Source organism: Lycorma delicatula, chromosome 2, assembly GCF_047948215.1.
Source record: "Lycorma delicatula isolate Av1 chromosome 2, ASM4794821v1, whole genome shotgun sequence".
Taxonomy (NCBI): Eukaryota; Metazoa; Arthropoda; class Insecta; order Hemiptera; family Fulgoridae; genus Lycorma; species Lycorma delicatula.
The window spans coordinates 147906184-147927330 of NC_134456.1; the positions used below are offsets into that span (position 1 = coordinate 147906184).

The 21147-nt window shown below is 30.6% G+C and overlaps 1 protein-coding gene across 13 annotated transcripts in view; it reads right to left on the reverse strand.

Moving 5' to 3' along the window:
* ATP8A (ATPase phospholipid transporting 8A1) overlaps positions 1-21147 on the reverse strand; it is a 453786-nt gene that overhangs the window by 144654 nt on the left and 287985 nt on the right. For all 13 annotated transcript variants that reach the window (XM_075356432.1, XM_075356440.1, XM_075356443.1 and 10 more), the window contains 4 exons: positions 17959-18227; positions 10287-10385; positions 2876-3036; positions 1793-1990 (listed from right to left, as the gene is read on the reverse strand). In XM_075356432.1, coding sequence (XP_075212547.1) covers positions 1793-1990; positions 2876-3036; positions 10287-10385; positions 17959-18227 — 727 coding nt within the window. The remainder of the gene's footprint in view (positions 1-1792; positions 1991-2875; positions 3037-10286; positions 10386-17958; positions 18228-21147) is intronic.

Consider the following 21147-nt stretch of genomic DNA (forward strand, 5'->3'; position numbering starts at 1 on the left):
TAACACAAAAAAAAACATTTTTTTGAATTAACTTTAATAAATTAATTTATTTTGCTGCTAGGATAGAATATGTTAGAACTATCTATTACGTTATCTATCTATTACATTATTACATAAAAAAGAAACCAAAAACAGTTAACAGGATTCTCTGTATATTTTAAAACTTTCCTCTGTATATTTTAGAAATTCATTATATTTATTTGGGACTTTAAATACAGTAATTACTCATTACTTTATCATGTTAAACATTCTCCATGACCCTTGTTATAACTAGAATAATTTTTAACAGCTTTACACCTAATTATATCCTTATACTATAATAAATAATTTTCAATAACCAAAGGGTATTTATTTAATACACAGAAATAAATTTTTGTTAATTTGCAATATCAGCAAATATGTTCATGGTTATTTCTAATACACTACAGCTATGTGGCATATCAGTCAAAGGGCTGAAAACATCTTGCTGGAAATATGAGTCATCTGATGTTATAGTCATTGAACTCTGCTACTCATTTCCACCATAACGATCTCTTTTCACATCAAGTCTAAAAGTTTAGGCTATCTGAGGTTCAATTGCCTCTTAACATTATTCACTCAAAAATAATTATCACTTACTTTTGCCTTCCCATCTAGCCTTTAGCAGAGCTACAGCTTTATTAGGGTAAGTATTGTAATCAGTCCAATTTGGGCATATGCAATTTTCACCAGATCTTGTTGTTTTGACACCTAAGGTACCCAAAAAACCAGATGGAAATTTTCCAGATGTTTGTATGTATGTATGTGTGTGTGTGTGTGTGTGTGTGTGTGTGTGTGTGTGTGTGTGTGTGTGTGTGTGTGTGTGTGTGTGTGTGTGTGTGTGTGTGTGTGTGTGTGTTTGTGTGTGTATGTGTTCAGTCTTGCACTCTTTATATTTTTCTTTAAGTTTGGACTGATTTTGACCAAAGTTGGTCAGATTACTTCTATATAGGGGCACTGATGCCATTAAATTTTAAGGTCATCAAGGTGGTGAGGCGGTACAGCAATGTTATCCTCAGTATCTTGAGAATTCACCTAATTAAGGCCTTATTTTTCTTAGGCACATCTGTTAACAATTAACAAGTAATTACCAGCTAAGTGGGTTGCCTCAATGGTACCCCCTCTCCCAGAAGCAGCGCTAGTGTAGCACTGACATACCTATTCTACTGCTGTATTGTGACATCGCAGGCGAGCGGTAAAATTAAATAAATGAATAATATTAAAGCGTAAAAAAATATTTAAAGTGGCCACTAGTACTGCCCCACAGACACCTGCACAAATGAAATACGGTATGCGTATGTGCTTTAGTTAGAAATATTGTATTTAAATAAAATGATAAATAATTTAAATTAAGTTGTGTGTAAGCCGTGCATCAGAAAAAAGCTCCATGATGGGAAAGTCCTACAAACATGTTGTCAGCTTTTTTTTATGTATCTAATTAATTCAGTGAATATTTACTTTTTGTATATTAATGGCATAAACTGGTAAAAAATTTGTGGCTATAATAATATATGAAAGGAGTAGTTGAAATCTTGGTGGAGTTTTCCAGCCATTATCTGCTGCACATCCAGAAGAATAATACAAATATTCTTATACTTTTAGAAACCATATATATACCTTCAATTAAAAAAAATAATAAGTATCTCTGAGTAGATAGTTTGATTAAGAACATTCATCTATTCAAATGTACATAATATTCCATAAACAGTATCCGTCTATATAACATTCATTAATTGTATATGAAAAAAGATGATATAAACATAAATGATCTTACTGTTTATTTTCCATTTTTAGATTGCCATTGAATTCATATATGAGTCTATTAGGTAGTTCACATTCGACTGTCCCTCTAAATTGCATTAAATCTTTAGTTTCTAATAGCATTGCAGTTTCTGGAACTCCTTGCCTGATTTTTAAATTGGTTTCACCATCTAAATTCATTGTTTCAATGTAACACATGGCTTGAGGCTCACTGAAACAAAAACAAAAAGAAAATTATTACACTATTTAAAAAAACTGTCACTACAGCAATAACAAACCATCAGTAACAGAGACATTAGTAAAAATACTAACTCAATAGTTGAAAGATTCAGTATTGTAGCTGAAAATAAATAAATATATTTTTTTTCTGATAAAAGATAGTAATAAAAGTAATAAAGCATTATTAATACAACAATGTATTTTTTTATGTAATAATGTATTGTTAATTGCTGAATTTGTTGATCTCTATCTGTATTTGTTCATCCTTACAAACAAAATTAAAAAAAATCCTAAATTGTTTGTTATTATCTTAATATTTAACTCATCAGTATTCTCTTATATGTAAAATTTCCAGTATTCTGTTTTACTCTTTCAATTTAATGTAACACCTATTTATTTTAGCAGTAATTATTATTTTTTACTGGTGTAACAGTATAAACCAGAACGATGATCAATAAAAAATGTTAATTAATCATACATATGTCTTAAACAGTGTGTGGGGGGGACAATTCAGTGTTTACATTAAGAAGGGCTGACATTTAAATCCAGCTTTTACTATTAACAACTTGTAACTAAATAGCAGAGGACCCACATGTATCAACTTCTGCAAAGAAAAAAATTAATAGTCTAGCGTGTAGCCTACACTAACTCTCCTCTGTTCATCAGTCACTAATAAAGTTAAGTGGATCTCGACTATAATATGTTTCTAACTTTGTTTCTTAAAAAATAATTTATTGAAAGTTTATTAAAAATTGAGAACAAATTATTGGCAAATAAATTAAATTGGGTAAAATACGATTTTATAAATAAATAAAAAATCCTAAATAATACAATATTAAGTTATAAATAACAATATTTGATAAGGTAATTATCTAACCTTGAAGAGATTATGAGCATATCAGCTGGGAAGAAATCATTATTGCGCACCTTGACAATATCTCCAACAACTACATGCCTCCATTTTACCCACTGCCAGTGACCTTCTCTAAATACTTCTACTTCTCGATTGTTAATTTCTCCATCTGCTCTATGCCTTTTCTGAAAAAAAAACTCCTGTATTCTCTTAACGAAGCAGCAAGTTTTATTAAGTTTTTAAAAAAAATTATATAATTTATGTGCCTACTGTTTTAAAAGAGCAGTTACCCCAGATGCGCAACTGGGTTCATCTAGGTCAAAGTATTTAAGGGATTGGACACTCACAACAACAAAATATAGTTTAAATGACACTGAAGAGACTAAAGGGTTATAGCAAACATTTCATTTAGTTATAAGAGTATCTTCTAATAATAATCATCCTGTAAATAATTTTCAGGAGGTTACAATTCTGTCAAAATTGTAAAAATTTGTTAGCAAAATTTATTAACAAGTAAGAAGTCTAGTAAATTGTTGGAAGTTTCATTACTACTCAGATCTGTAGAATTCTAAATAATTCAACAGAGGAAAACTACACAAAAATTAAGACAAAGAGAAACAAATTAAATAACAATGAAAATTCAACTATTAGTGCCCACTATCTCCAAATGAATACACTCAGTTAATACATATGTTATCACAATGATTTTATTCTAATAATGTTCTTCTACATTAGTATATTTTTAAGTACTTCATACTTCAAATATAATATCTATTGATTTGGGGTAGTAAAAAATATACTTTTAATATGTTACAGTATCAAATATTTGTAGGTTGATTTCAACTTTAAAAATATCATTTTTATGCCTTTAAAAAGAATGTTTAAATAATATTTATGATGTTGGAAACACTGAGTTCCATTTATGCATGTTATGATTTGATGATGTTAGGAATTTGTGACAATTTATATGAGAACTAATACGTTTCTAGTAACAATACTGAAAGAAGGTACTAAGAAGGAGTAAAAATGGCAGGAAAGAAACTGTACTTGAAAAGAGAAATGCATAAATTCATGTTTCAATAAAAATCGTAACATTTCAGTTGTTTATTCAAATTATAATGGTGTTATGACTGTTACAACCAATCTTGATACAATTATTTCTTGCAGTTGGAATGCTTGTTGATAAGATAAAACACAGCTTTTAACTTCAACAATGAACAAAAAAAGCAGTCACATTGTTATGTTCAGGGGCAAAGGGTTCCTATAATAATAATAATAATAATAATAATAATAATAATAATAGTCTCAGCCTTTCATCGAGAGTTCCTGAGTTTGAATCCCAGTCAGGCATGGCATTTTTCATACATAAAAAATTTCTGTTCAGGCTTAATGACCACAGCAATCGATGCCCACACATCTCATATAAAAAAAAATAAAATTAATTCATTTATGAAATATAAAAAGACTTTGTCAACATAAACAAAACTTGATCACTGGCAATGAATTAAGTATTCATATCATTAGTCAGGTCTTAGTTTTGAATATTCATAAATTCAGTTCTTATATATCAATATTTATTAAATTAAGCTAAAATAAAAATCGCATTCCTTAACCAACGTGAATCAAGTCGTTTTACACCATGATTCTAAACGGGTTATTGTATTTTGAAGCAGCTTCTTGCTAGTAGCTAAAGTTCTAGATGTTAAATTGAGAAATCATCAACACATAAATAACATGTAACGGAGGTTTTCACTTGCAGTTTGTTATACTATTTAGGCTACAGCAAATAAGGTAACACTTAGGACACTTCCTTATGGTATTCAGATTTCTAGTGTGAAACTTTTGGATATTGTCATTGACTTTTTGACCGAGTTTGACTTTTTCTCTTGTAAAGATAACAATGTCTATAATGTATATTAATATTTTCAACTATATTAGATGTGTAGTTTCAAATTTGGTAGCCAAGTAATTAAGACATACTTTATTACAAGTGGTGATTTATTTCTTTCAAAATAACAGAACATTTAATTTTGCATTAGAATAAAGTGGAATGAAGAGGTTAGAAAATGCTTTTTTGGTAAGAATGTTGTCAACACTAAGAGTTTACGAGAGATACAAACTTTTTCAAGAAGGTCACAAAAGGTTGGATGTTCTAACACTTCAACAACCGATGAAAATATTGCTAAAACAAAGGAAATTATTATTAATAATTGTTGAATTATTATTAAAGAAGTTATTGAAAAGATGGAAGTGTCTTATGTATAGTGTGAAACAATTTTGCCTAACATTTTTGGTTTGAACTAAACAGCAACAAATTCATTCCAAAACTGCTCTGTTTTCATCACTAAAACATTACAGAACAGCTGTTAGCTGATACCACTGATGACTTAATTACATAGTCATAACAGGTGATTAAATGTGGGTGAAGGGTTATGATAGTGAAATAAAGTCCAATTATCCTAATGGAAGATTCCTGAGGAACCAAAACTGGAAAAAAGCAAGCAGTGTTTGGTAGAATGTTTAAGTTCTCCTTAATTTTTTTTATTACAGTGGCTCATCCATTATGGATTCTTACCCCAAGATTATAATGTAGTAAAAAATGAGTATTACTTAGTTTTAGCAACAAACAATATTACATAGCAATTTTACACTGTTTACAGAGGCAATTTGAAAAAAACTACCACAAATATGTCCAATTCTTGCATTTTGCACCATGATAACGCTCTAGCTCACTTCAATATTAATTGGTGATTATTTAGCCAAAAACAACATCATACTGATGCCAAATCCTCTGCATTGTCCAAACTTCATATGTCACTGATTAAGAGGAACTTAAAAAGACAATAATTTGTTACGATAAATGAAATAAAGAAAAAAAATTGTTAAACGTTCAGACTACACAAAAAAACTTTCCACACAATGTTTTCAGAATGGAAGAAACACTGGAATAAGTGTGTCACATCTCTTGGGAAAAATTTGAAGGGATGATATCAATATAGAAGAATAAGTAAATTATTCTTGATAAAAAATTAAATTCTCATTTTTTTTAAGTAAAAGCATCTTAAATAGCAAAATTAAGAATATTTCTTTTCAAAAACTTATAAACCGTTCTAAATTATTTGTATAACAAAAACAAGAATAATTATCTTTGAGTAACTGAGTGGATAAATCTGATTTATATTAAAATCTTGCTAATTTAATGGAGGGCTGTTAATGTGAATTCTGAGTCTCTCAAAAGAAACTTGAATCTAGAAAATAATAAAAAGTAAAACCAAATTATAATATAATAACAATATCTTACCATAATTCAATTTTTAAGCAACTGGCACTATTCATCATCTACACTAACTGCACTTACTTTAAGAACATGGGGGTATATGACAAATACCCCATGTGAAAGATTCTAACTTATACTTAGTGCCAAGGAAATGTATTTTCAATTACAGAGATTCATTTTCATTTAAAAATTGTCAGAACTAAAGTTTAGCATCAGAATTGATAGAATTATTGTTACATTAAGTAATAAACAGTTAAAACAGAATTTTGTATTACACTTATATTTAAGAAACAATTATTAAATTAAAACAGAGCTAACAATCTATGCTAGCATTTTTCTTCTTACCTTGGATATAAGAACAGTTTATTTCATGATCATCATAACACTGATTCATAGTATGAATATGTTTAGTTTCAATTCTGTTTAAACTTGAATAGTTTAATTTTTGTTTGAATTTTTCAAGTTGCTTTTTCATAATTTTGTTTCATATACTCTCTATTATTTATTTGGGCACATTTATATAAATTTACTCAAAAAAGTAACCTCCTCTATGAATCATGAGACCTTGCCGTTGGTGACGGGGCTTGAGTGCTCAGGGATACAGAGTAGCTGGACCGAAGGTGCAGCCATATCGGAGAGGTATCTGTTGAGAGCCAGACTAAGGAATGATTCCTGAAAGAGGGCAACAGCTCTTTCAGTAGTTGTTAGGGGCGTGAGTCACAATGACTTAAACGGCCATATCAACATCACTCAGTCCTCTGAGTACTGCGCAGCTGAAAGCAATGGAAAACTACAGCTGCTTTTTTTCCAAGAAAATGTGGCTCTTTGCATTTTCATATAGCAATGATGGAGGCGCCTTCCTTGGTAAAATATTCCGGAGGTAAACTAGTCCCCCGTTCGGATCTCCGGGTGGGGACTACTAAGGAAGGGGTCACCAGAAAATTAAAAAATAACATTCTACGAGTCAGAGCGTGGAATGTTAGAAGCTTAAAAAAGGTTGGTAGGCTAGAAAATTTAAAAAGGGAAATGGATAGGATAAATGTGGATGTAGTAGGAATTATCAAGGTTCGGTGGGAAGAGGAAGGCAACTTTTGGTTAGGTGATTTTAGAGTAATTAACTCAGCTTCAAATAATGGGCAGGCAGGAGTATGTTTCATAATGAACAAGAAGATAGGGAAGAGAGTAGAGTATTTCAAAACGCATAGCGATAGAATCATTGTAATAAGGATAAAATCAAAACCTAAACCGACGATTGTTAACGTCTATATGCCTACAAGGCGCCCATGATGATGATGAGGTAGAGTGTGTATACGAAGAGATTGATGAAGCAATTAAACACGTAAAAGGAGATGAAAATTTAATAATAGTCGGAGATTGGAATGCAAGCATTGGAAAAGGCAAGGAAGGAAATATAGTGGGTGAATACGGGCTGGGCAAAAGGAATGAAAGAGGGGACCGACTTATAGAGTTTTGCACGAAGTATAATTTAGTAATTGCCAACACCCAATTTAAAAATCTTAATAGAAGAATATACACTTGGAAAAAGCCAGGCGATACTGCAAGGTATCAGATAGATTATATCATGGTTAAGCAAAGATTTAGAAATCAACTCGTTGACTGCAAAACTTACCCTGGAGCAGACATTGACAGCGACCATAATTTGGTGATAATGAAATGTAGATTGGGGTTTAAAAACGTGAAGAAAAGGTGTCAGATGAATCGGTGGAATTTAGAGAAGCTTGAGGAAGAGGAGGTAAAGAAGATTTTTGAGGAGGACATCGCAAGAGGTCTGAGTAAAAAAGATAAGGTAGAAAATATAGAAGAAGAATGGGAGAATGTTAAAAAAAAAATTCTTAAATCAGCAGAAGCAAACTTAGGCGGAATAAAGAGAACTGGTAGAAAACCTTGGTTTTCAGACGATATATTGCAGCTGATGGATGAACGTAGAAAATATAAGAATGCTAGTGATGAAGAAAGTAAAGGAACTATCGGCAATTACGTAATGCTGTAAACAAGAAGTGCAAACTGGCGAAAGAAGAGTGGATTAAGAAAAGTGTTCAGAAGTGGAAAGAGAAATGAACATTGGTAAAATAGACAGAGCATACAAGAAAGTTAAGGAAAATTTTGCGGTACTAAAATTAAAATCTAATAATGTGTTAAACAAAGATGGTACACCAATATATAATACGAAAGGTAAAGTCGATAGATGGGTGGAATATATTGAAGAGTTATACGGAGGAAATGAATTAGAAAATGGTGTTATAGAGGAAGAAGAGGAAGTTGAGGAGGATGAAATGGGAGAAACAATACTGAGATCTGAATTTAAGAGAGCATTAAAAGATTTAAATGGCAGAAAGGCTCCTGGAATAGACGGAATACCTGTAGAATTACTGCGCAGTGCAGGTGAGGAAGCGATTGATAGATTATACAAACTGGTGTGTAATATTTATGAAAAAGGGGAATTTCCATCAGACTTCAAAAAAAGTGTTATAGTCATGATACCAAAGAAAGCAGGGGCAGATAAATGTGAAGAATACAGAACAATTAGTTTAACTAGTCATGCATCAAAAATCTTAACTAGAATTTTATACAGAAGAAATGAGAGGAGAGTAGAAGTGTTGGGAGAAGACCAATTTGGTTTCAGGAAAAGTATAGGGACAAGGGAAGCAATTTTAGGCCTCAGAATAATAGTAGAAGGAAGAGTAAAGAAAAACAAACCAACATACTTGGCGTTTATAGACCTAGAAAAGGCTTTCGATAACGTAGACTGGAATAAAATGTTCAGCATTTTAAAAAAATTAGGGTTCAAATACAGAGATAGAAGAACAATTGCTAACATGTACAGGAACCAAACAGCAACAGTAACAATTGAAGAACATAAGAAAGAAGCCGTAATAAGAAAGGGAGTCTGACAAGGATGTTCCCTATCTCCGTTACTTTTTAATCTTTACATGGAACTAGCAGTTAATGATGTTAAAGAACAATTTAGATTCGGAGTAACAGTACAAGGTGAAAAGATAAAGATGCTACGATTTGCTGATGATATAGTAATTCTAGCCGAGAGTAAAAAGGATTTAGAAGAAACAATGAACGGCATAGATGAAGTCCTACGCAAGAACTATCGAATGGAAATAAACAAGAACAAAACAAAAGTAATGAAGTGTAGTAGAAATAACAAAGATGGACCACTGAATGTGAAAATAGAAGGAGAAAAGATTATGGAGGTAGAAGAATTTTGTTATTTGGGAAGTAAAATTACTAAAGATGGACGAAGCAGGAGCGATATAAAATGCCGAATAGCACAAGCTAAACGAGCCTTCAGTAAGAAATATAATTTGTTTACATCAAAAATTAATTTAAATGTCATGAAAAGATTTTTGAAAGTGTATGTTTGGAGTGACGCTTTATGTGGAAGTGAAACTTGGACAATCGGAGTATCTGAGAAGAAAAGATTAGAAGCTTTTGAAATATGGTGCTATAGGAGAATGTTAAAAATCAGATGGGTGGATAAAGTGACAAATGAAGAGGTATTGCGGCAAATAGATGAAGAAAGAAGCATTTGGAAAAATATAGTTAAAAGAAGAGACAGACTTATAGGCCACATACTAAGGCATCCTGGAATAGTCGCTTTAATATTGGAAGGACAGGTTGAAGGGAAAAATTGTGTAGGCAGGCCACGTTTGGAGTATGTAAAACAAATTTTTGGGGATGTAGGATGTAGAGGGTATACTGAAATGAAACGACTAGCACTAGATAGGGAATCTTGGAGAGCTGCATCAAACCAGTCAAATGACTGAAGACAAAAAAAAAAAAAAACATTAACTATATTACATGCATACTATGATTTTATAGTTAATAAGTTTATATAGTTAATTATGGCAAAGTGAATTCCAAAACCTGAGTAATATTTTATTTCATTTTAAAAGTCTATAAAAAATATTTTTATACTTCAATGACTGAATAAAATTATCTATGAAAAAAGTAAATTCATTTGGTCTATTTTGTGCAGACCTGCTAACAGATTATCAAGAATAATGTAAATTTATGTAATAATAAACAAAACGGAAATTGTAAAAACTTAGATACAATTATTTTTATTATAACTACTTCTATTTCTTGTAACATTATGACTAAGAAAAAAATTATTATAATACTTACAAAATCTTCTACAATTTCTTTTAACGCAGATACTAATAAAATTAAAATTAGCGGTACTAAAGTAGTGTAACGGCCAGTAGGTGATACATCTGGGATTTGCTGGAAAAAAGAATTGTTTTACACATTAAACCGATCACAAAATTTTCAGCTTATCTACAATAAATTTCAGGAACACAAATAAATAGAGCAGAATAAATATGGTTTATTACAATCTATTACCTTATTACAGATGACAATGGGAATAAATAAATAGATTACACATTTATACAACAAACTTAATGAATGTCTTATTATCAGAGAAAATGAAATTTAAAATAGAAATATAACTAAATAATAGTTCAACACTTTATTCTGGATAGTTATACACAACTAGCCCCTGTTGAGATGCAAAACCCATATAAGTCTCAAGCACTCAATTTAATCAACTATAAAATAAAAATTTTGCAATAAAATAAAATAAAATCAATATTCAAAGACTGATATTTTTGTCCTATGCTCTTGGTTAGGAAATTACAACATAAAAAAGGCCCAATTTTCATAATGTAAACAAAAAAAAATTAGATTGTTGAACTCTATATTTGTTAATTGCATTTAAAAGAATTTAAGGAAGTTTATTTCAGATATGTTTATATAAATTCAAAGAACATATTTTTATAGCTCTGGTTTTAAAGGCATTACTTTGGCTTATAATATAATTCATTAAATGCATAAAGTGATAGTTTAAAAATTTGGAACATTAATAGAAACTTTTACAGAAACCAACTAGTACACCTGTAAAGAATTATTTACTTTTATACCTGAAGCAATCTAACAACAATGAACCCTTTTCCTGCCGAGTATACATCAGTGGTAGAGCACATTCCTTCAGAATTAGTTGAGACAAAGAATTGTTAAAATATACTTTTTGATTGAAATAATGATATTCATATTTATAATTCTAGTATGAAATTATGTACTTTAAATATAATTACTTCTTTTTACTCATTTTGACATTAATTTTATTAAATTAATTAACACTTAAATATTTTCAATTAACTGCACACGTCCGTTGAACAGACCATTTTTCTGAGGCATCTCTTAAAGAGATAAATTATTCATTAGATTTAAATGTAGAGAACTTCCAAGCTGTAAAAAATATTTACATTGTTTTCTAACAAAACCTTTTTGACTAATTTTGAATTATGGAATCGTGCATGATCATGCTGAGTAGTACTGCAGCCATCAGCGGCCAATATATACATGAAAAGCACAATTTTCCTTTTAATAATTTCTATAAACTTCAATGGATTCATCATTCTTCTACTGCCACTAAGCTTCCAGGCTCTCTATGAATGAAATAACATCAAAATATATTTATTGGAGGGTGTTTAATGGTCTGCTGATGATGTTTGGCTCTCATTTGTTCATTGTTGTTTTTTTGACAACAGCTGTTCTGAACCATCGGGCTAAAGTGTGACCTTTTATTGAATATTACCACCTTCTTCCAGTTACAATTTTTAAGATTTATAATTACTGGCAAGGTTTTTCTATCTGTGGTATAAGTAATTATTTTAATTTTATTGGCATTCTGAACTTTCAGTCCAGTTCAATACACCTGCATCATACTGTTGATGAATCAATGTTGACTCCAGTAGTCATTAAATTTTTCTGAAGGTTCTCAATTGACTTTTGTGGATAAATTTTAGTCATGATAGTTTATAAATATTTTTTTATTTCTCTAAAACTATACCTTATACTACTTCTCTATATAATTGCCACATAAATTAAGACATTTATTGTAGCGATACATCAGCTTCAATATAGCCTCATTACATTCTTCTCCTGCCAGTCTATTTAGACATTAACAGCATTTTAAGTTCAACATCACCTGCGAATTGCTTACTGCTCAAAAATTGTTTCAATTTTCCAAACAAATCGTAATCAGAAGGAGCTAAGTCCAGACTACATGGTGGGTGATTGTAAATTTCCCATCCAAATGTTCTCAGTAAATCACGTGTTGGACCGCCAACATGTGGACATGCATTATTGTGAAGCAGGACGACACCTTTGGTCAACCTTCCACATCGCCAATTTTGAATGACGTGCTGTAACTTAGGTAGAGGTTTACAGTAGTCTTCTGCATTTATAGTCGTTTCATGTGGCATGAAATCAATCAGCAATATACCAAACCGATCCCAAAAGACTGTCGCCATTAGTTTGCATCCAAATAGCTGTGGCTTGACCTTTATTGGTCTGGTTGGTGATTGAGGATGACACCATTCACTTGACTACCAATTTCTCTCTGGTGTGTAATATGAAATCCATATTTCATTGCCCGTAAAAATTGAATTAAGGTTCACATCACCTTTTTCTGTGTAGTTGATGAAAAATTTCAAAGCAGATTCGATTCAGATTTTTTTGTGAAGTTCTGTTAAGACATGAGGGACCCAATGTGCACAAACTTTTCTGAAGCCTAAATGGACATGAACAATGCAACCAATAACAGCTGTTGAAACATCAGGAAAAAGAACGCCCAGGTCAGAAATAGCTAAGCGACGATCTTTTCTGATTTCATCATCAACACATTTCAACAAGTCCTCTGTGACTATCGAGGGCCTCTCTAAACGTTCTTCATCATACATATCAATTCTGTTACTTCTAAACCTTCACACTATTTTCGGACGTTTCTTTCATTCATTATATTATCATCGTACACAGCAACCAACTGCCTATGAATTTCAGCCGGCTTAATGTTCTGATGGTTTAAAAACCGTATGACTCCACATATTTCACAGTCGGCCACAACATCAATTTTCCTATTCATTTTATATCATAATAACTCACACACAAGCAAAGATACTACAACGTGACAACTTACAGACAACAATAAGTGTGTACATTACTAGTGTGGCCATGAACGACACATGACCTTAATGAGAGAAATTTCCCAGCGGTCTTTAGAGATATCCCTCGTAATTGTTTCTTTTTAATTTTAATTTATGTGCAATAAATACAAAATCCTGTTCAATTCAATGGTTTTCTTCAATGGTTTCTTAAATAACAAAAAACATAATACTCTATTCACATTTTTCTGAACAGCAGACGCCTCTAAATAACGGACAGATTGTTGTTCCCTAGCCATGTCTGATACTGGGAAGTTTTACTTATAGATATCATGAATGGGTAAATATGATAATTTACAAATAAAATAAAGTAACTTCTCCAGTATTTGCCTGGATGGATCAATGGAAACCACGATAAGATCATGGATCAGAGCATCATAAGAGAATACACAATTAATTATAAGTTAAGAAATAGATAGGAGAAAACCAACTAATTAGTTAAAGAATAAATAAATATATGAAAGAAAATATAAAAAAATACAGAATAATTTAAAACTCAGAAGCCAGTAATGAAAATTAATTGAGCAAATATTTATGTAACTGTTGAAAGGAATGCAGAAAATTCAGGGTTTTTTTAAATTTATTATTTAAAAATTCACTGACAGAGTAATATTATTTCTGAACCAGAAAATTATAATTCAAATAAACTGATGGGAAGATTTTTTAAATGGTTTGGTAATTTATTAAAAACGGCAACGTAAGTGTAATAAGGTTCTTACTGTAAGCCCAAGTATTGTGTTGAGTTACACAGAAATTATTCTGTCTGGTTTGATAGTATTGGATAGTTACTTATATTTTTAAAAATAAGGAAATTTTGCTTTTAGCAAATATTGTACACTGATACAAATAAAAACAAGGATAAGTAATATTTTTCATTTTATAAATATCTACACAATTCACACTTATGGGGACCAAAAAATGATCTGATAGACCATTTTTATATCTTGAAAATGCATTCTGACTATTTGAGATGGCCCCAAAAGATTATATTATGCTTTAGCCAGTTATGTACATAAGGATAATAAATATTTAATAACTGATGATAAACTTAGTGTTTTATTAAGACCATTCAAAGCAAAATAGTACGGTTTGAATTTGTTGCAAACAAGATCAATTTATAATTTCACAAGAACTGGTGATCCAATAAAACACCCAGAAACTTATACTTTATGGGAAACAGAAATATTATCATTATCATTAATGGAAATTCTATCCATATGGTCTGAAATGTTATGTCTATCTGAGAAACACAATGCAAGTGTTTTATCCATATGCTTAGAATATGCATGAAAACTGTCAAAATATGCAACTTTAAATAACCAAAAAACAGTAATTTTTAGATTTTTTATTTCAAAATCAGCGTACAATTATTAAGTAGTTGAATAACGTAACGATAAATTTTGATAATTAACAATTATTTAACATTTTGTTACTTTTGTAAATCTAAACAATCAGGTACTGTTCCAAATGTTTGGTGATAAGATTGTATCTTTGATCACTCAAAATATTTTTATAAATGGAAAAGGATCGTTCTGCATCCACTGAGGTAACTGGGTAGTATTTGAATTTGGGTGCTATGTTAGCACTTACTGTATCTGGCAAAAGTTCACCTGTCCCATTAATAAAACTATCAATTTGTCACAAAGGTTCAAAACCTGGGTTATTGTTCAAAATGTTTTCAAATTTTTCTTTAAGTTTACATGGGAATACCTCTGGCTATACAGAGTTCATTTAGCGGATTTTATTCATCAAATGAATAGATTCAGTCAACACCAAACCTTGAGTTTCAAGCTTTTTAAAACACCCAGGTAAATGGGAAAAATAAGTGCTAATAACAGCTGTTTTGTTTTTTTTAATACTAGAATCGTTAAATGCTTCCTTGGACTGACAAACCGCCATAGCCTTTGCACTATTGATGTCATTTACTATACCTTTGATGGCCTCAAAATGTTCATTGTAAAACAGTACAGCTTCAATCCATGTTCCCCATCGAGTTACCACTGGTCCGGAAGGTAAAGGCACATTTGGCAGTTTTTCTTTAAAGGTCTTACTGTGAGCAGGTGTCTAAAGAAACACTTTCTTTGTTGATGCAATCAGTTTATATACATTCCCAAATGTGGATCGTACTTCTTCAGCGAATCGATGTACTCCGTGAGCAAAGCACGTCACATGAATCAAATTGGGATAAAATACTTGAAGGGCTTTGGCTGCCTTGATCATATAGGGAGCAGCATCTGAGAGAAATATAAACACTCTTTCATCTGCAGAAGATTCAGGAAATATTTTTAAGTACCCTCATTCACAAATCTGGCGATCGTAGAATGAATTTATCTTTTCAAGGTCTTTGTAGGCCACCAGATAGCAAGAAGAAGGTTAAACTTCTCACTAAACTTTGCTCAAATAAATAAAAAACTAAACTAATGCAATAAGCAAGTCAACAATAACTTGCGTAATTTAATTGCCTAATGGGAGGAGTGCTGCAGTAGGCATGCGTGACACAGAATGGTATCGTCAGTCTTTGTCTCGTGTGAGTCTGTGTTTTATTTGGCCTCATAATAATATTATCCTACCTAAATCATAGACATTCAGCTGCTAAGTGTGCTCAATAGGTTTGGCCAGCTACAATGTAAGATTTCATTTAACTAGGTACCCTACTGAAAAATATTCCAAATATCGTGAAAATATGCATAATCACTAGATTTTAAGAAAAATATGCAATAACTGGTGAGAATGGGCTTAATATGCAAATGCATATTATCCGGTCTCTAGTTATAAACCATCCATGAATGAATACTATTTTGAACTACCATCATAGAATTTTAAAATATTTTAAATAATTATCTGTAGGTATAGGTACATTTGTAACATCTTTGAGGAGAATAACAATAAAATGGTGAAGACTTTGAAGCAGACTTATTGCATAATTATACAAGAAAAGCAAGGGGCTAAAAGTGCTACAAGACTTCCTTTAGCACTCTGTGTTCCACCTCTTGAAGTGAATATCTATATTTTACCAGTTTATTCTTATCAAAAAATTAAATTTCAATTATCTTCAAAATCGGTAAGGTATGACTTTAACCATTGTATGCAGCTCCTTTGATGCATATCTATAAAATATTTTCATCAGTAAAAAAAAAAAAGTGAAACTAAATCAAATACTTTAACGAGATTGTAAAAAATTTGAAATCTTTTTGTTATATACTCAATTTAAAATATTATTTTTAAACTGGAAAATGGCTGTGTTGGAAGATAATTTTTTCCTGAAATCATGCTGAATATTTGTTAATAGATGTTTTTCAAAAAAAATTTAAAACTAGATTTCATAATCTCTTATAATAATTTAGAAAATATAGACAATAATAAAATGGCCAAAAAGTTTGTAAATTAAGTACCAAACCTTTCCAAAGGAGAGGAAAAAAACAGAATTTTTAAGGAAGCTGGATGATACTGCTTTGTTGAAAGATTCATTAATTAAATTGACAATAATAGCATTTACACCTTTTTGTAAAATACTGGCAGGAATTTCATTAATACCCACTGAAAAATATGAGATCTTGAATTAACAACAATGAAAAATGGCATAAACAATCAGGAAGATGATGATAACATTTAAATTCTCAAACTACATATTACAAAACAATAAATAAGAAAGTAAACATTCAAAGAAATTCCACTTCCACAGCAGGGTGGTAGCATCTCAGTTGTTATCTGGAAGATCCTGGGTTTGAATCCCTGTCAGGCTTGGCATTTTTCATATGCTAAAAAATGTCCATTCCATATTTTCATGAACAACCTTCAAGCTAAAAGAAGTTGAAAAAATGTTACCAAAGTGTATTGAAATTTTATGAACAATAACGTGCGGCAAAAATGTTAAAATTAATTACATGGTGTGTGTAATTTTACATTTATAAAAGTATATGAAAAATATAGTTTAAAAATAATTACATATTTTTTAGTCAATAAAACTAATATCTCTAATATAATTAATTTTATAAATGTTCTTTAGATAAATTTGCTACTTCTTGTAGAAAAATTCAGCATTTCACAATAATCAAGGTTACAATAGTATTTAAAAATGAATGTTTAAAACATTTTCATTTTTCCCTGTGAAACCCTTTTACAATTCTGCAATATTATAGTTCTAGAAATTTAAAATTGAGTTTTTACAGTTATTTTAAACTCAAAATTACTTTTAATTTAGTAAATTATATCCATCTACGTTTACTTTATGTATGGTACCTGTACGTACTTACTATTAATACATTTCAGAAATCTGCTCCATCTTTAAAAAATCACTCACTGGAGGTCATCACATCAAAATAAAATTAAAAAAAACAACACACATGTATACACACAAAGTCATAAAACAATCACAATCACAATAACAGATAAAACCATGCACAAACGCAACATTGCATACCGTCGTTAATGTAGAGCAACTCGATTTTATCTTGATGTGATGAAGATCTCCAGTGAGTGGTTTTCTGAAGATGGATCACAGTCTGAAATGAATGAAAAGTAAGTAGATACAATATAAAAGATTTACATAGACGGATATAATTTCTTATCAATTATGATTCTGAAACATAGAAATGAATTTCAAAATTACTGCTTGCACCACATTTAGAATAACTGATACCGAAAGTCAGCTGAAAGCTGAACACAATTGATCATGATTTCAAAGTTTTTTCAAACAAAAAACATTAACAATATTTAACTTAATTACATCAAGTTAATCTTAGAATTATTTTAATAAATTACAGAATAATAATTAAAATATAAAAACTAACCTGAAGAAGAGCAATGAAAAGAAAGAAACAATTCGAGTAACGTCTAAATTGTTCAAATAGAAAACTAGGAATAAAACTGATGACACTATACTTGGCAGTAGAGATTTGATTAGAACAATATTTAGCAGGTTGGGGTCTATTGATAAAAATAACTCTATAGTCCAGGGGGCCGCCGACCACACAGTCGATGCTATCTCTTCCGGGACCAGATGAATTACTGGTTCCTGCCTCTTCTCCTTCCACCAAATTCCCTCTCTCTTCATCTTCCTCTGCAACAATAATAATAAATTATATAAATAAAATTAAAGCAAAGAAACTACAATACATATCTCTCAAACAGTTAATTTAAAAGAAAAAAATATCAAAACTTTTGAGTTTTGATAATTATCATAACTAACAAACATCCAACAACATACTAGAAAACATGAAGAGCAAAGTTTTGTTTAAAAGAACCTCTCACTATGCTTAGGTAGAATCCAAGAAGAGCTGAGGGGGAAAATAGAGGAATATGTGAATTCAGACCAAACAGATTTACTAACGATCAGATATTTGCTCCAAGACAAATTGTGGAGAAAGTTTGAAAATTTTATTGAGATGTGTACATTTTGTTTGTAGACTCCATATAAAGCCCAACATTAAAAATAAATCATTGGACCAAAAGGCTTATGATAACGTTCACAGAAAACAGGCTGATAAATATCATGCAGGAAATGGGAACAGAAGGAAGATCACTGACGTGAAGGTCAAAGTAAATGGAGAACTAACTGAAAAATTCCTAATTATGACAGGACTAAAACAGGGAGATGGGATTTTACCAATTCTGTTCAATATAATGCCGGAGAAGGTTGTCAAGCAATTTTGAAAAGAATGCAGCAGCAGAAATAATGTAGGGGTTTATTGTTACCCAGATGCTGGTGATAAAGCAGATAATCTGGCTGTGTTAGCTAAAACCAAGGAGAAGCTTGCAGAAGAGGTGGAATCCTTGAAAAGAATACAAGAAATGTTGGGCTAAAGATCAAACAGGAAATAATATAATATAGTCATTTAAACAAATAAACAAAGCCGTCTCATCTAAATCATATATTATCTAAATTAAACATTTTTTTTAACAGCATTTCTTACACTCAATACTGTTCAATGAGAAATTTAATCAAATATTTTACTTTCATTATAATTTTAAACTTCTCAACATCAATTCATTTAGAAAACGTTTGAACATCAAACCACATCACATTCTGTAGTAGCCACCTCTAGAGTAAATAAATGAAATTTAGAAAAAAATCCAATCTTATTTTGATATTTGTTTCATTAAAATTGGATGGTTTGATCATGAGTTACTGTGGATGGGACTAACTATCCAGTGGCAAATATTTGTTTTGCTTCTAAGCCCCTGTTTTGAATACCTCCTTCCTTATTCAAGCACTTCTGGATACATTGTGAATTTTTCACTTTTTAGGAATCTTGAAACACCTTTAAAAGGGCAGAAATTTATGAAAATCAGTTAAGTATAAAAGCACAGGTGAACATATACTAAAAAAGTTAAAATATACTCATTCTTATGTAAGCAAGATCATAACAGAAAACTATTATTACTCAACACTGATATCACAAAAAGAATTGACTAAGTGGCGATCCAGTTTTATAAGATTGAGGAGGGTACTCTATAATAATGATCTGCCTTTACAGCTTAAGATCCAGCTAATTGGATGTTAGATGTTCAGTTTATTTCTTTAGAGTGTAGAATCTGGATTCTAAGTCTCTGTAAATAGATTAAACACCTTTGAAAATATGTTTATATCAAAGGATTTATATAAACTTACAAATTCTGAGAAAAATACTAGAAGAATGAAACTAACAATACTTAATCTGCATTATATATGTTTTGCAGCTCATAATTCAGTGAAAATAAATGTAGGGAGAAGAAAAATATATCTTTGTTGAGAAAGTAAAAAGAAAAATATTGATACAGTTCAGTCGATGCCAAAAGGGAAGTTGCTATCATGCTTGCCGAATTTTATAACAAATATGAAAACTAGAAAAAATTAAGCTGTCAGCTTCAGCAAATTTAAAAGAAATATGCATGCTAAAAAAATCATACTACATTACTATTGAGATTCTGAATGACAATGCTGTGGGCACGTATTTGTGTGTGTGTGTGTGTGTGTGTGTGTGTGTGTGTGTGTGTGTGTGTGTGTGCATGCGTGCGTTTATATTTATTTTACTTTCTCAGGTATATTTTTTGGTTTTTGTACTTCTGTAATTTTAATGCCTATAAAATTAATTTTGCAACAGTTGTAATTAAATAAATCTTGCTAACTAGACCATTTCCATGCCACATTAAGGTTAATGAGCAATTTAGTGTACTTCTGGTGAGCCAATCCCTGTTTGTAAGAGTAAATTCTAATTAAATAAAATCCTAAATTATCAAATAAATATTGCAGAGGGAGGTTAAATTCTTTTGATTTTATAAACCACAACCCATTTAACATAAACTATACAATTTACCTATTTTTGGCGCTAAATTTTGCAAAGTAGTAGAAATTTTGCAATTTAATCGCAAAAAAATTAATCAGGGCTCTTAGTTACCCAAGGCAAATTATTAATAAAAGTATGTTTGTTCTAAAGAATACTTCATTTAAAAAATAAAGAAATACATTTTCTAATTATTTTTACATTGAAGAAAAATAAGTTATTAAAATTATTTAAATGCTAATGATTCAGTAGTAATACGAATAATAAAGGAGAGAAGAAACGTTGACAGTTTTTTTAACTGACAAATAAACTGTTGATTTACATACGCACAAACACTACCTATTAAATTATTAAAATAATAATTAATTTTTTTTTTCTGTAATGAAATTATTTCACACGTCAAGGAGAGTACGAACGAAGCATGTGATACACCACGGTTTCAAAGTTGCATACACAACAATATGCAGGCTGGGGCTAAAATCTATTAATTTAACAAGTTTTAATCGCTCGTTATCCTTTACAAATCTTAATTCATATGTTTAATATCCGAAAAATAATAAGGGTATGTGTATGTGTGTATATATATATATATATACATATACATACATACATACAGTACACATGCATCATACATATGATGCATATATATATATATATATATACAGTTAACAATGTTATTTGGACTACTTCACGAAAGACGATTTTGATCACATATCT